The sequence below is a fragment of the Phyllostomus discolor genome, chromosome X (assembly GCF_004126475.2).
Source record: "Phyllostomus discolor isolate MPI-MPIP mPhyDis1 chromosome X, mPhyDis1.pri.v3, whole genome shotgun sequence".
Classification (NCBI taxonomy): Eukaryota; Metazoa; Chordata; class Mammalia; order Chiroptera; family Phyllostomidae; genus Phyllostomus; species Phyllostomus discolor.
The window spans coordinates 74535862-74550679 of NC_050198.1; the positions used below are offsets into that span (position 1 = coordinate 74535862).

The window sequence follows — 14818 nt, forward strand, 5'->3', positions numbered from 1 at the left end:
ATTTTAGGGGTACATTTTACCCCTAAAATTCCTAAGACTGTATTTCCTGAGAGTTCATTTCCTAAAAATATAGCTATTCTCTTACATAACCATAGCAGTTATCAACTTTAGTAATTCTAACACTGATACAGCACTTTAATCTATAGTTCATACTTTATTTTTATCAGGTGAATCTACAGTTTAGATTTCACTTTCATCAGTTGACCCAATAATGTCTTCCATAGCACTTTAATCCTCTAGTACAGTATGGCCAATATATGTATTTTTGATGGTATAGAGCCATCTCTCTAAACAATCACACACATACTTGGAAGGAATGGAGAGAGAGAGGGAGGAAGGGAAGGAAATAAGGACGAGGACAGAAGTTCCAAGTTGTGGTATTTGAGTCTAAGATGACAATTTAGTGACCAGTCTGCAGCATATTTATTACTATGCCAACACTTACACATTTTAATTCTTCAAGTTTAGGACTGGCAATGCAAATAAATAACGCCTATGACTTCCAAGATCTTCTTTAATTAGTTAAGTAATGAAGATAAAGTGAAAACATTCTTTCCCACAAAACAAATGCAGATGTTTATCCAAAGGTAAAGGTAGACATATCCAAGACACAAGTTAATAGACAAAGGAACAGTTTTCTAAGATTCTTAGTAAACGCTGCCTCTCTCTCAACTAGCCTTATCTTCCCTAAACATAGTTTTTGAAAACAAGAATGGACTCATGCAAATTACTATGCACGACAAGGAGCAATAAAATATTTTTTCTTTAAACTATCTTTTAATTAGATGGTCACAAAAACTATATTCACAGCACAGAGAACTGAATTATAGATTTAAAAATAACATTATGTTCTCCTGGCCTATAGACACAGAAGAGTACAATGTACAGCAATGACCAATAAGATGAATATAGCAAGAAGTGTTATGTTGATAAAATCCTCTATCTACATATTATTTTTTTAAGTTTCCCCTAAACCAAAATAATGTCAAGAATTCCTTAGGTAATATGAGGGGGATCCAAAAAAAAAAAAAAAACAAACAAACACCGGAATTACCTTCTGGCAAGCAGGCCCCTTGTAGTACAAATACAGGCTTCCCCTGCTAGGTGAGTGCTCTAGGAACCCATCTGTATCAGTGCACCAGCTGGCACTGTTGTGAGAGGCTTCATTCCGGCTTCAGCGAATTTTTTTGAAGACTCTTTCAACACATTTGCCCATTTCATAATGGGTAATTTATAAGTGCACCTGCCCACACCCTGCTGAGTGTTCAGCAGTTTTTGACCAAAAATGGCACAGACCCTCGTGGCCCAACTGCCCTATTCACCCAATCTCACCCCAGGCAACTTCTGTTTGTTTCCCCAGATGAAAAAAATCCTCAAAGGGAAACATTTTGCTGATGGAAAGGTGAAATGGAAGAATAAAACAAAAAATGGCAGAAGCACTAAAAGGCATCAAAATCAACAAATTCAAAAGCCGTTTTGAGCCATACGGATAAAAAGGTCTCAATAGGTATACTGCATCAAATGGAGAGTACTTTGAAAGTGACTGATACACAATTTTTCATGAATAAATTCCAGGGTTTTTTTTTTGGGTCCCCCCTTGTACTTGTTTGGAACACCAGGTAGCTTTACAGACTTTTGTTTGCTTTCTACCAGAAAGTTTTTACTAACAATTCTGAGTTCTGTGATTCTCGTTAGTCTATTGCTGGTAACAGTTAATATACATACTAATTCAAACTCTAAGCAATGCTGTTGGTCCAGAATAAAATAATAAAACTCAGTATTTATAAAGGAGAGGGTACTGTTCAAAAGGTGTGTAAGCTTTATGTCTCTCAAAGTTCAAATTCCAAAATGATTGTGTTAAAGATACTATATACACCCTCAAAATAAATATGTTCCTACCAAATGCTCAGTGTAAAGGCCTGTTACTGTCCAGTAGCATAATCAATAGTTTTGTCATGAGAGGATGTATAATATACCACATTAACCATGTAGTCAAAAGCCTAACAGGTAGTCAAAATGAGTCAGTCTTTTATGTGTGTGTGTGTGTGTGTATCTGAATATTAATTTCTTTCTGCAAAAATGTGTATATGTATTAAATTATAATTTATTTTAGTTAAAGAACACCACATAAAAAAAGTGAGCAACTTTCTTCTTAAGCCTACAACCAACAAAATCGGTTTTCAGGATAATAGAAATCTCAACATCCCAATATCACCAGAAGTACTCTAATTATTGAATTTCATTTACATATAATTTGCTAAGAATACCTTTTGCCCGCCTTTAGCTGATTAGCCACATATTGAAGAAGACCAGCAAGATCAATTGGATATTTACGAAAAACTGCACCACAGAAACTAGCCAGACCTATATGAAATTAAAAAAAGGGCTTTTAAAAAAAACAATTCATAAAATAAAAAGTACAATATTGAATGTCATTTCTTCAACTAACTCAATTTCTAAAATAAAATGAGGTAGGAATAACTGCATTGCTGATGCCAATTAATAGAGTTTTATAACTGATTATAGCTAATATTTACAGAGCATACATATGCCAAACACTGTGCTGAATAAGCACTTTGTTAACTACCTTATTTAATCTTTACAATAATCATCTCAGCTGGTATGAACTTATCAATGATGAAATTTTAAAACACATATATCATGTTAACTTGTCCATGTTCACATAGTTGGTATGAGGTAGAACAATAATTCAAATGCATATGGCCTGTTTCCAGAGTCTGACATTAATTAGGTCACAACAAAATCTTCAGATCACTCAGTAAACTTGAATAGCGAACAAAACACCTGCCCCTCAAATGTCTGAATCATTAAAAAAAAACCTCTTTCTATCTAGGAACATGCTACTAGTTGTGAAGGGACAAGAAAACAGGTAAGCACTGCCAGACCAAGAAGCAGGAAAAAAGACCAATTGTAACCAACAGTCCTTATCATATTATGAATAGAGAGAAAAATCCCAGTCAGGTCAAGAGGAGATCCTAGTAAGGTCAAGTGATCTGTAGTCTTTTCAACAATTATTTGCTGAGCACATAAAAGAAAATGGACAAAAAACAGGTCCTGCCCTCAAAGAGCTTACCATCTAGTAGGGGATAGAGAAAAGTAAACTAAAATGACTATGATGAATAAAAGGTTCTATGGACAGAAGAGGGGAACCTAATTCTGACTTTTGGGTAGGAGCATTAACAGGGAAAGCTTTCCAAAGAAAGTGACCTCTAAGCTGAAATCTTAAGATGTAGTGGAGGAGATAAGTGGGCATGGAAGGTTGTTCCAAGTAGGGGAATAATGTGCAGATGGATCATGGAAAGTGCAAGAAGTTCAGTATTAATGGAACCTAGACTACTGAGGAGGGGCAAAAGATGAAGCTAATACAGTACATTAAGACCCCGATTCCCAAAGAATTTATCTGTGTGATTTATTATAGATTGCAGACTAAAGGGCAACTGGGGAGCTACTGCAAGATTCAGCTATCAGACAAGAAAGGTTAAAGAAAAAGGAAACTGGCTACTAGAAATCAAAGATACAAAACATTTTTTAAAAGGCTAGAATTTTGTTTTGTTTTTTATTAAACAACCAAGTAATTTGTTCCTTTTTTTAAACAAATTTTTTATTCTTTTTTTAAAGATTTTATTTATGTATGTATGTATGCATGTATGTATGTATTTATAGAGAGGGAAGGGAGGGAGAAAGAGAGAGAGAAACATCAATGTGTGGTTGCTGGGGGTCATGGCCTGCAACCCAGGCATGTACCCTGACTGGGAATTGAACCTGTGACACTGGTTCGCAGCCCGAGCTCAATCCACTGAGCTACGCCAGGCAGGGCTATTTGTTCCTTTAAGATGACTGAAATATCGGGATGGAAATGAAAGAAGGGAGAACAGTTCCCTTAAGATTAATTCCTCTAAAATAATAAAACAGAAGGGAATTTTCATCTCCCCAGTAATGCCTGCCCAAATTCTATCATGGCAAATACTGGCCTCTTAAGTTGAAAAATTAATAAGCACTATAAGAACCTCCTTACACAGCCAAGACCTTGAACACTAGTAAAAAAGTTGAGTGGCTATTCTCAAGAGTTCTTGCCAACAGGCTCTTAGCATAGGTAAGAGAACACACAGCATGGCAGTCATAGCAGATGGAAATGGCATCCTTGGAAAAATAAAAATACTTACTCTGAAGCCAGCTTGAGATGGTTGTGTCATCATGTTTCATTCTTTCCTTCTCAGGATTAGCTAAAGCTTCAATGATACAATCTTTCACACATTAAGAAAAAAATTTAAGTCACTACATCTCTAAAAAAAGACCCTTAAAAACAACAAAAAATGCCACGTCTTGGGAAAAAATAAAATTGACAGCTTCAAGTTATTGCAAATTATTGAAAAATACACTCACTATAGTACCAACTTTTCTTCTTTAGCCTTTTTACATCTTTCAGCAAGCAATACAGATTCCACCAATATCAAGATGTCTATACACTTAAAACCTATATGATCTTATTGACCAATGTCACTGCAATAAATTTAATTTTAAAAATAACAAAAATTATATTAAAAAGATGTTTGCTCTTTCCAAACACTGAGTAATCAGTGGGATGATACAAAAAAAAAAAAAAAAAGATGTTTCACAAGTGTAACATTGTCTCTCCCTACATACAATACAGGCAGCACACACAAACCCTGACTGACCAACCTTCAGATCAGCCAACTGAATCAGCCTCACATGGTTAGTAAAGGAACTCAGAATGAAAATAAAATATTCACAATTAAAATCTATGAAATGTGAAATCTATGTATTACTTCGCTTGAAAGGATACAGGCCAAGACATCATAATTCAATGAAGTGAGGTATTTCAGTGAATCTACTACAGGTGTTATTAAGTTATCATACTTCTGTATTTGTGACAAGATCTGGAAGACAGCAACACAGAATAGATGATGTTAACTAATCAAAAGAGAACTACTGTACTAACTAAATAATGGCAGAATTTTTCATTTTTCAAAACTAGTTCCCTTCCATTTTGTATTTATATAAAACCTACTCTCCTATTGTTTCCTTAGAAAATATTTTCTTGGGCTACATTTTCCAATTAGGAAATAATTCCAGGGTATCTAAAACTTCAATTTTGGAAATATAGAGGCTAGTCAAATGTGTTTTACAAATCTGTCTAATTATGAAAGTATTATATATGAATCACAATGAAATGTTATTCAAATGTTTCTGGCTAAAATCAAATCTATTAATGCTTCTATAAATCAAAATGTGGTAAATAACATGTTAGACTATTTATAAAAGCAGCATTGTTACATATTATTAAAGTAGATCAATTTGTTAAATGTATTGTATGCTAAGTTTTGTTTTTAGAGTAACTATATAATGTTTCATTTGCTAAAGGTTTTCCCCCCCTGAAACTATGGAACATTTTTAAAACTATATTATTCCACTTCCACTAGTGGTAACAAAAACAAAAAACCCTTAAAGAACATTAATCTCAAAACATACGTAATCAAACAAAATGGTTGGATTACTGTGGCTCAACTTCCCAATCTGTCTTCCAGACGGCTTTACATTTTCCTTGGTTAGACGCCTACAAGGGGAGAAAAAGATGACACTGATCATCTTAAGTAATTTCCCTCGTAATATTGATAGCTTTGTTACATCATGGAAAAAAAAATTTCCTTGCCAAATACCCAAAATGGATCCAGGTAAACAATTACATTTACCACAGATTTTACTGCAGGACTTGGGCTATTTTCATTAGGCATTCTCCTACAGGGTATTAAGATTTTGTGTTAATGCTTAACAATTTGTAATACATACATTTCCATTTTTAGTAACAGTATAATAAACATTAAAACTCTAAGGTATTCTGTAAGTACATAAAAATTATAGAGAATCATAATTATTTTAGATTAAGAAGGACTATTTTTTTTTATCAGTTTAGAGATTAAGGTATCCAATTTGGTGTAATGCTATGAAATGCCTCGTGCCATCTCAGTGATCCTAACAGAGGAATCGCTAATATTCCTTAATATAGGAAGTTCTCTGGTTTTCATATTCAAAGTATAAAAAATTTTTTAAAAGTCAATTCTACTCCTTTCATTAAGTCTTCCTCAGCTCAGTCTTCTTTTATTAACATTTCTGGAAATTAATGAAATGTCTACAGTTCAAAACAATATAGATCATCTTAATCTCTTCCAACAAGATCATTACATAATAAATCTAGAAACTTGAAACCTGGAAAGCTTTCAAGAAATTTTCTAGAATGAAAATATTATGAAGCAAATAATGAATTCAGTTAATAGCTCAAGGAATGTGACCATTCTGGAAGTGACAAACTTAATATAATTACTTAAGAAGCTTCTTAAGACAAAACTGACCATTCAATTAAAATTACTTCATCATCAACTGCTTTCCTTTCCCATTCTTCTTGGTCTAGTTTCTTGGATCCCCACCCCCATCGGTTCCAAACTTTGGTTATACCGTTTTACCTTAAAACTTATCACCATCTTTCCTTACTTCTAACCCTACTATTTCAGGTGACCCTCCTACTTGTTAAAACTAACCTTTATACTTTTTATCCCACTCCCTTCTGCTTCCAACACCATAAAGGGAAAAACAAAAATAAAAGGATACTTTCTTGATTATATCTTCCTGCAAGCTACCATGGTGACTGGCATATGGAACACAATCAATGAGTATTTGAAGAAGAAATCATTAGATGCCCTATAGCAAGTTCATGGTTTTTTTTTTAAAGATTTTATTTATTTATTTTTAGAGAGGGAAGGGAGGGAGGGAGAGGGAGAGGGAGAGAGAGAGAAACATCAATGTGCGGTTGCTGGGGGTTATGGCCTGCAACCCAGGAATGTACCCTGGCTGGGAATCGAACCTGGGACACTTTGGTTCCCAGCCCGTGCTCAATCCACTGAGCTACGCCAGCCAGGGGCAAGTTCATGTTTTAAACAATAATCAAAACTTGTGAAATTCTGCAAGTAATAAATTAATACATCCCATTCTCAACATAACAAGTTCAATCAGTATCAAAATCATACTGTTCAAGCCTGGTGAAATAGTTTTACCTTACAAATATAATAAAAAATACAAGTATATTAAAAATTCTGTGTACATTCTATGATATTTTAATCATTCATTCATTCATTCATATTAATGTCTTCTATGACAGGCAAAGTGCTATAGTCCCTGCACTTGTGCTCACTCGAGCTGGGAAACATAAGTGGGCTCAGTGCAGCTGGCAGGAAGTGATGGTGAAAATAAGGAGGAACAGGTCATGGAGGGTCTCTTACTTGACTATACCATAAAATGTAATATATTCCCTTGGCAATAGTCACCAAGGGAATTTTTTCCTTTGCCGGAGGATACATTTACTGCTTTGAGAGAGATAGAGAAAGAAAGAGGTAGAGAGGTAGAGAGAGAGAGGAGAGGGAAGAAGACAACGATGCGAGAAGAAATCATTGACTGACTGCCTCCTGCATTCACCCCAACCAGGGATCAAATCCACAACTATTTGGTTGCCGGGGCAGTCACCAATGGATTTTTTAAAAAAGAATAATACAAGGTACTCTAATATTCTAGATAAAAGAACTAAATAAATGGCAGTAGAGAGCAGAAGAGACAGATTGAAGAAATTTAATAATATTTAATATATATTAAATAATCCATATAAAGCACTTTAGTTCAGTGCCTGGCACACACAGCAATAGTTCCATAAATATTAGTTGTTGTTAAACTAGAAAGTCTACCTGGGAAATTCTTTGTTTTTAATCTGGGGAATTCTTAAGACCAAAACTCTTTCAGAAGAACCAGTTCCAACACTGCTGCTTTCCATGCCTTCCCTAACTTCCACAGGATGAAATAATTCACTCACTTCGCTATCTTCCCATAGAACTTTATACATATTGTATAACAGCACCTATGAAACCAGATTGTGACTGTTCATATGCCTGTTTCCCCAGTAGACTATGACCAGGAACACTATCATTGGGCAAAGACAGTAATGTCACAAACTGAAATCTAGTTAAACTGGAGAATCCACTGGTTTTAATCAGAATAACCATACTACTGCATAAATGATAAATTATAATAAAAATCCTTGCAGAAAACACTTGCAATACAGCATTATGTTTATTATCTAAACCAACATTAATCTGAAGTATAAAATTTTCATAATTAAACTTTACACAGTTTACCAGGAAGTAAAAAACATCACTCTTGTATTTTTTAACCTATGCTTCATGTAATCTTATTTTTGAAGATTTTATTTATTTATTTTAGAGAAAGGGGAAGGGAAGGAGAAAGAGAGGGTGAGAAACCTCGATGTGAGAGAGAAACACTGATCAGTTGCCTCTAGTATGCACCCTGACCGAGAACTGAACCCATAACCCAGGCATGTGCCCTGATCGGGAATCAAACTGGTGACCTTGCAGTTTGCAAGCCAATGCCCAACCAACTCAGCCACACTGGGCGGGGTTCTTGTACTTTTAATGACATGAAAATAAAGCTCACAAATGAAAAAAAAAATCTTGGAATTTTTCTAAAGCTGACTCCCTATAGAGACAGTTCCACATAATTCCATTAGATACTCCAAAAGGAAAAAATCTTTATTAAAAAACTTCCCAAAGAAATTACTAGAACTTGACTACCTTGTACAAGCCATTAAATGTATTATTTAAATTAAGCAAAGGACACAGTAGGCTGTCGTTTTTTAAAAATCCTATAATGTGATCATTAAAATGGATTTTTACTAGATTTCAGCTATGCAAAAAACAACAACTATAAAAACTAACTCGGTAGTCAAAATGAGCTAAAAAAAAAACACAAAAATCAATAGTCATTCTATCTGCAGTATATAATCAGCTATACCATTAGAAAATACTCTTGGGAAGCCTCAAAATTGAGGTGCAGACACATAAGCTGACTGAAAGGAAGTAAATTAGATCCAGATATACTTTAGATCAATATGAAGAAAATAAATTAAAACTTACTTCATGATATATTTGGCTCTGTCTATTGTTTGAGCTTTAACTTTTACTAAAAGTGGGTGACTGTTATAAGTTTCATTCTTCCATTGGCCATACAGACGGTATCTTTAAAAAATGAGATGAAGAATTAGGAAAAGTTAAATGCTTAGAGGTTAATGCACTAGAATAGTAGTTCAAAATAAAAAAAAAATTACATATTTACCTGTGCTGATACGGAAATGTTTTAAACATTCCCCACAATTCCTCAGACATACAAGCATTGCAGTCCATCAAAGAAAGAGATGGAAGTAGTACCTGGTCGGTAATGCTAAGCAAGCAGCTAAGGATAACTTCCTAAGAAGGAGGGAAGAAAAATTATTTCAGTAAGAAGTCCATATTAATCCCCCCCAAATAAATTCATCAGCCTTGAGAAAATTGCCATTCCTTGATCTCATAACACACTGTATCTAATTCCCCACACTATCACTGTCCTTTCCATAACGGCTAGCTATTTGGGTTTCTCCATCTAAGTAAGCAAATGAAGTGAGGGCAGGAAAGAGGTAGGTAGAGAATGGGGGACTTTTATTACACTTCGTCCTGCTTCAACATGGTATTCCTCAAAAACAGGAGGCTGTCAATCTTAAAAGATAACTTGTGTAATAGGCCAAAAGCTATATTCAGCATGTAAAGAATAAAAAAAATGTTCACATAGGTGATGAAAGCTTATCCACAGTAAAATTTTGTAGTATTCTGTATCTAGAACAAACATTAGACACATTGAATTTTCTAGTCTCTTACCGTTTTTTCTTTATCTTCCTGTTTGCTTCCATCAGATTGAAACTAAAATTTAAAAATAAACTATAAATATACGCAAAAAGGTTAAGATTATGCTGTCACAATTTATTTCTAATTTGAAAAAAATTAACTTCCACATGGTTGTGAATTATTTCCTTACTACTTACACACATGTAGGTTTTAAATATAGTCAGTATTACCAATTAACATTGTTAAACTTCATTATATTTCTAACCTCTAAATCATTTGCAACACTCATGAATTTTAAATATCAAATTTATCAGTCAATTCTTTTCTCAATCTCACTGCAAACCAAAGCATCCTAAAATTAATCAAAGTATTTATTATAATATTGTAGCTACCACATTAGTTATAATTCCTTTGCATTTTACATCAATTTGATGATTTTCCCTTACAAAACAGATAAAATCTAACACTAAAGCCACTGCAAAAAATTAAACCCAAAGAAATTTAAAGCTATACTTTAATTCACTGAGAAATAAGCCCACAATATTAATGACATTGCTGACAAAATCACTACCTAAACTGGACATACTGAAAAAACATGGCTCAGCAGTCTATCAGTGATTTTCAGGTGGGCAGCTGAAGTACCATGTTTGACAATGCTATCTACTCATTCAAAATGAAACAGTGAGTAATGCATGCATGTCTATAGGCATGTCCACATGCAGAACCAGCTGATCCCACACCCACATGTGGTGGATAAAAATTCGGGAGGAATATCTCAGCAGTGAGGACCCCAGCCCCACACCAGGCCCCCCAGCTCAAGGTTCCAGTGCCACAAATATAAGTCCCCACAACTTCTGGCTGAAAAGAACATCAAGGATTGAATCAGTGGAGGAAACTGTTGGAGCCCCAAGAAGTTCCTCTTAATGAATCCACACATGGGTTCACCTATTCAGACTCACTCCCTCTGAGCTCCAGCACCAGGGTAGCAGCTTGAAAGGCACCAGTGGCACACAGGGAGGAACTGAAGTGTCTGGCATCAAGGCAAGCAGAGAGGCCATTGTCCCTTTTCTAAACCCTCCCCACACAGAGCCCACAGGGTGGTGCCACATCTGAGACTCCATCAACCTGGCTAACACTGTATGTCCCACCCTGGAGATCCCAGAGACTCTGCCCCACCCAACTTACTGGCTCACCCAAGCTTCTTTTCCATATGAATGACTGGTCATGGCTCATTCTGCACAACTTCCTAAATCCTCTCAAACAAGCAACAGCTGGCCTCAGTGAGCCCCAGGCCCCCACTAGCAGCAGCCAGCCTATATTCACAGCTTGACATCACCTGGGAGTCTCAGCCCAATATAAGTAGCAGCCATCTCAGATTGCTTTATAGCTCAGGCAGGATGGCACTGGGCAAAATATAGGTGGGGGCTGACCTTGGCCTGTACCACCCAGGAAACCCCAGGGCCAGCACACCCAGTGAATAGCTACAGACCATGCTGTAGGACCACCACCCTGTCCCTGCACAGCTGCTCCTCAATGGAGGGAGCAAGTTGGTGGTTAGTGGTCACAGCCAGTCCTTGCAACTTACTGGCCTGGGTACGTCCCTCCCACTGATCTGCCAACAGCAACCAAAGCTCAACTACAAGAGGAGGGTGTACTCAGCCCACATGAAGGGTACACCTCGAGCACCCAATTTGGGTGATAAGAGAGGCTGTGCCACTGGACCCTATAGGACACCTATTACATAAGGCCACACTACCAAGCCACGGAGTCAAAGCAGCTCTACATAATACATAGAAACAAACACAGGGAAGCTGCCAAAACAAGGAGACAAAGAAACATGACCCAAATGAAAGAGCAGATCAAAATTCCAGAAAAAGAGCTAAAGCAATCTATCAGATGCAGAGCTCAAAACACTGGTCACAAGGATGCTGAAGGTACTTAGTGAGGACCTCAGCAGCATAAAAAAAAGGTTGAGTCAGAAACGAAGGCTATGCTAACTGAAATAAAGGGCAATTTATAGGGAAACAAAGTAGAGTGGATGAAGCTGAAAATTAAATCAATGATTTGGAACATACAAAAAAAAAATCAGCACAAGAAAAAAGAAAAAAAAAAAACAAAAACAAAAACCCAGGACAGTATAAGCAGCCTCTGGGACACCTTCAAAAGGTTAAACACTTGCATTGTGGTGGTTCTAGAATGAGAAAAGAAAGAGGAGGAAATTGGACCTCTATTTGAAAAAATAATGAAAGGAAATTTTCCTGATTTGGTGAATGAAATAGACAGGCAAGTCCAGGAAGCACAGAGAGTCCCAAACAAGATGGATGCAAAGAAGCCCACTCCAAGACACATCATACTTTAAATGCCAAAGGTTAAAGATAAAGAGAGACTCTCCAAAGCAGCAAGAGAAAAGCAGAGAGTGACCTACAAAGGAGTTCCCATAAGACTATTAGCTGATTTCTCAAAAGAAACCATGCAGGCTGTAAAGGACTGGCAAGAAATATTTAAAGTGATGAAAATCAAGGACCTACAACCTAGATTTCTCTATCCAGCAAAGTTATCATTTAGAATGGAAGGGCAGATAAAGTGCTTCCCAGACAAGGTAAAAGTAAAAGACTCATCATCTCCAAGCCATTATTACCTAAAACATTAAAGGGGGTTATTTAAGTAAAAAAGAAGACCAAAACCATGAACATTAAAATGGCAACATATTCACAACTATCAACAACTGAATCTAAAAAAATCTAAGCAAACAAAACAGGAACAGAATTGTAGGTATGGAGATCACATGGAGGGTTATCAGATATCGGGGGTAGGGGGAAAATGGGGAAAATAGTGCAGGGATTAAGAAGCATAATTGGTAGGAACAAAATAGACAGGGGTATGTTAAGAATAGCATAGGAAATGGCTTCAGAAGCCAAAGAACATACGCAACCCATGGACATGAACTAAGGGGAGGATTGCTGGAGGGAAGCGGGGTACCAGGCGGAGGGGAGTAAAGAGGGAAAAATTGGGACAACTATAATAGCATAATCAATAAAATATACTTAAAAATGAGTATCAAAAAAGAAAAACTATTAAGAATGAACTCAATAAAACAAGAAAAGCTTAGAAATGAGATACACAGAATGAGATGAAAACAGAGATTGCAGAGGTAAACAAAATAGCAAAACCACACTAAACAAATATAATTTGAAACAACAAGGAATTTCAAGAATTAAAAATTTATTTTTTTAAAGATTTTATTTATTTATTTTTTAGAGAGGGAAGGGAGGCAGGGAGGGGGGGAGAGAGAGAGAGAGAGAGAGAGAGACATCAATGTGCAGTTGCTGGGGGTTATGGCCTGCAACCCGGGAATGTACCCTGGCTGGGAATCAAACCTGGAACACTTTGGTTCCCAGCCCACACTCAATCCACTGAGCTACGCCAGCCAGGGCTCAAGAATTAAAAATTTCGATAACTTATTTCTTCAGTTTCAGACATACTACATTTGTACTAGCAGTAGAGTATGGTAGTTTTAAGCTTGGCTTCTGAAGTCAGATTTCCAGGACTGAAATCACAGCTCTGTCCCATACTAACCATGTGACTTGGGACAAGCTACTTCACCTAGAGCACCAAGGATTTGGTAAAGATTAAATGAGCTAATTCAAAAGTATGAAGAATAGGGCCAAGCACAGAATAGGAGCTCAATATTTGCTATCACTATAGTACACAACTTAGTCCATTCAGACCAGTGGGATGAAAGAAACCACCAAGGAATTCATCTTCAAATGTGTAGGTGCTATGAAAAACAGTTAAGCATGCCAAGTGACAATGTTAGTGTTCTGCAATTAAAAAAATTAAAGATAACAAAATGTTTCATTATATACAGATATTTTATATAGAGTCAGTCCCCTGCTTACAAATTCATGATACTTATAGCCAAAGAATTTCAGACCAAGATATCTGAACATTAAGATTTTCAACTAAAAAATAGTATTTGTGGTTTAAATTAAGATCAGAGAGGCAATTTATGCTTTCTCAAAGCATCTCCCCACAAGATACATATTACCAACAAAGGGGAGAAGAGTAGCTGTATAGTGGAGAAATGTGGCAGTCATCAACTTAACCAAATGATCAAAGTAAACATTACCAGTAATGAAACAAATTGACTTCACATGCTTTCCAATCTGATGCACTGAGAAAGACACAACCTTTTTTCTTTGAACAGGCACTAGCTGACGTCGCTCAACCTTTTCAGATTAAAAGGATCAAAATAATGAAACACTGCTATACTTCCTTTTTATACAAATATTATATAATAAGTGATATCTATTATAAACTACTTAGATTTCTTCAGATTTCTTTCTCTTACACAACATAAACTTGTGAGTATAAAAAATCAATCCACCAGCTAACATAAAAGCCAAGACAAATATTTCAGATGTCAAAAATTTAATAATACCCAACAGCTATTAAATTTTCTACAGTCACTGTTGTCAAAATTAAAATTAGAGGCAATCAAACACTAGAGAGAACTGCGTCTATACTTGTAACAATGCCTGGATTCGTTTGGTTCCCTGGTTTTACAACTGAAAAGAATTTATGTACTTTTTTTCAGTGTTAACACCTTGGGTTAGGCAAGGATCTCTTAGAACACAAACAGCAAACCATTAAAAAAAAAAGAACTGACAAACTGGAATTAATTAAAATTTTAAAATTTTGATTTTCAAATGACCATTAACAAAACAAAAAGGCAAATCAGACTGAGAAATAGTAATAAAAGACAGATAACCTCATTAAAACTGGGCAAGAGATTTAAACAGATATTTTGATAAAGATTACAAATGGAAAATTCAGACATGAAAAATGTTCAACATCAGAGAAACATAAAAGCACAATAAATACACCTCAATTAGAATGATTAAAATTTTAAAAATTGACAATAGCAAGTGTTGATGAGGATGTGAAACACCTGGAAGTCATACACACTGCTTCCAGGAATGCAAAATGGTCACACATGTTGAACAAGTCGGCAAAATATAAATATACACTTACCCATATGCCCCAGCAATCCCATTCCTGGGAAA

At 35.8% G+C, this 14818-nt stretch overlaps 1 protein-coding gene across 9 annotated transcripts in view; it reads right to left on the minus strand.

Moving 5' to 3' along the window:
• Positions 1–14818, minus strand: part of THOC2 (THO complex 2) — a 115697-nt gene that overhangs the window by 32301 nt on the left and 68578 nt on the right. For all 9 annotated transcript variants that reach the window (XM_036016513.1, XM_036016510.1, XM_036016515.1 and 6 more), the window contains exons 13-19: positions 9786–9827; positions 9211–9341; positions 9012–9113; positions 5512–5596; positions 4826–4919; positions 4185–4265; positions 2268–2364 (exon numbers count right to left, since the gene is read on the minus strand). In XM_036016513.1, coding sequence (XP_035872406.1) covers positions 2268–2364; positions 4185–4265; positions 4826–4919; positions 5512–5596; positions 9012–9113; positions 9211–9341; positions 9786–9827 — 632 coding nt within the window. The remainder of the gene's footprint in view (positions 1–2267; positions 2365–4184; positions 4266–4825; positions 4920–5511; positions 5597–9011; positions 9114–9210; positions 9342–9785; positions 9828–14818) is intronic.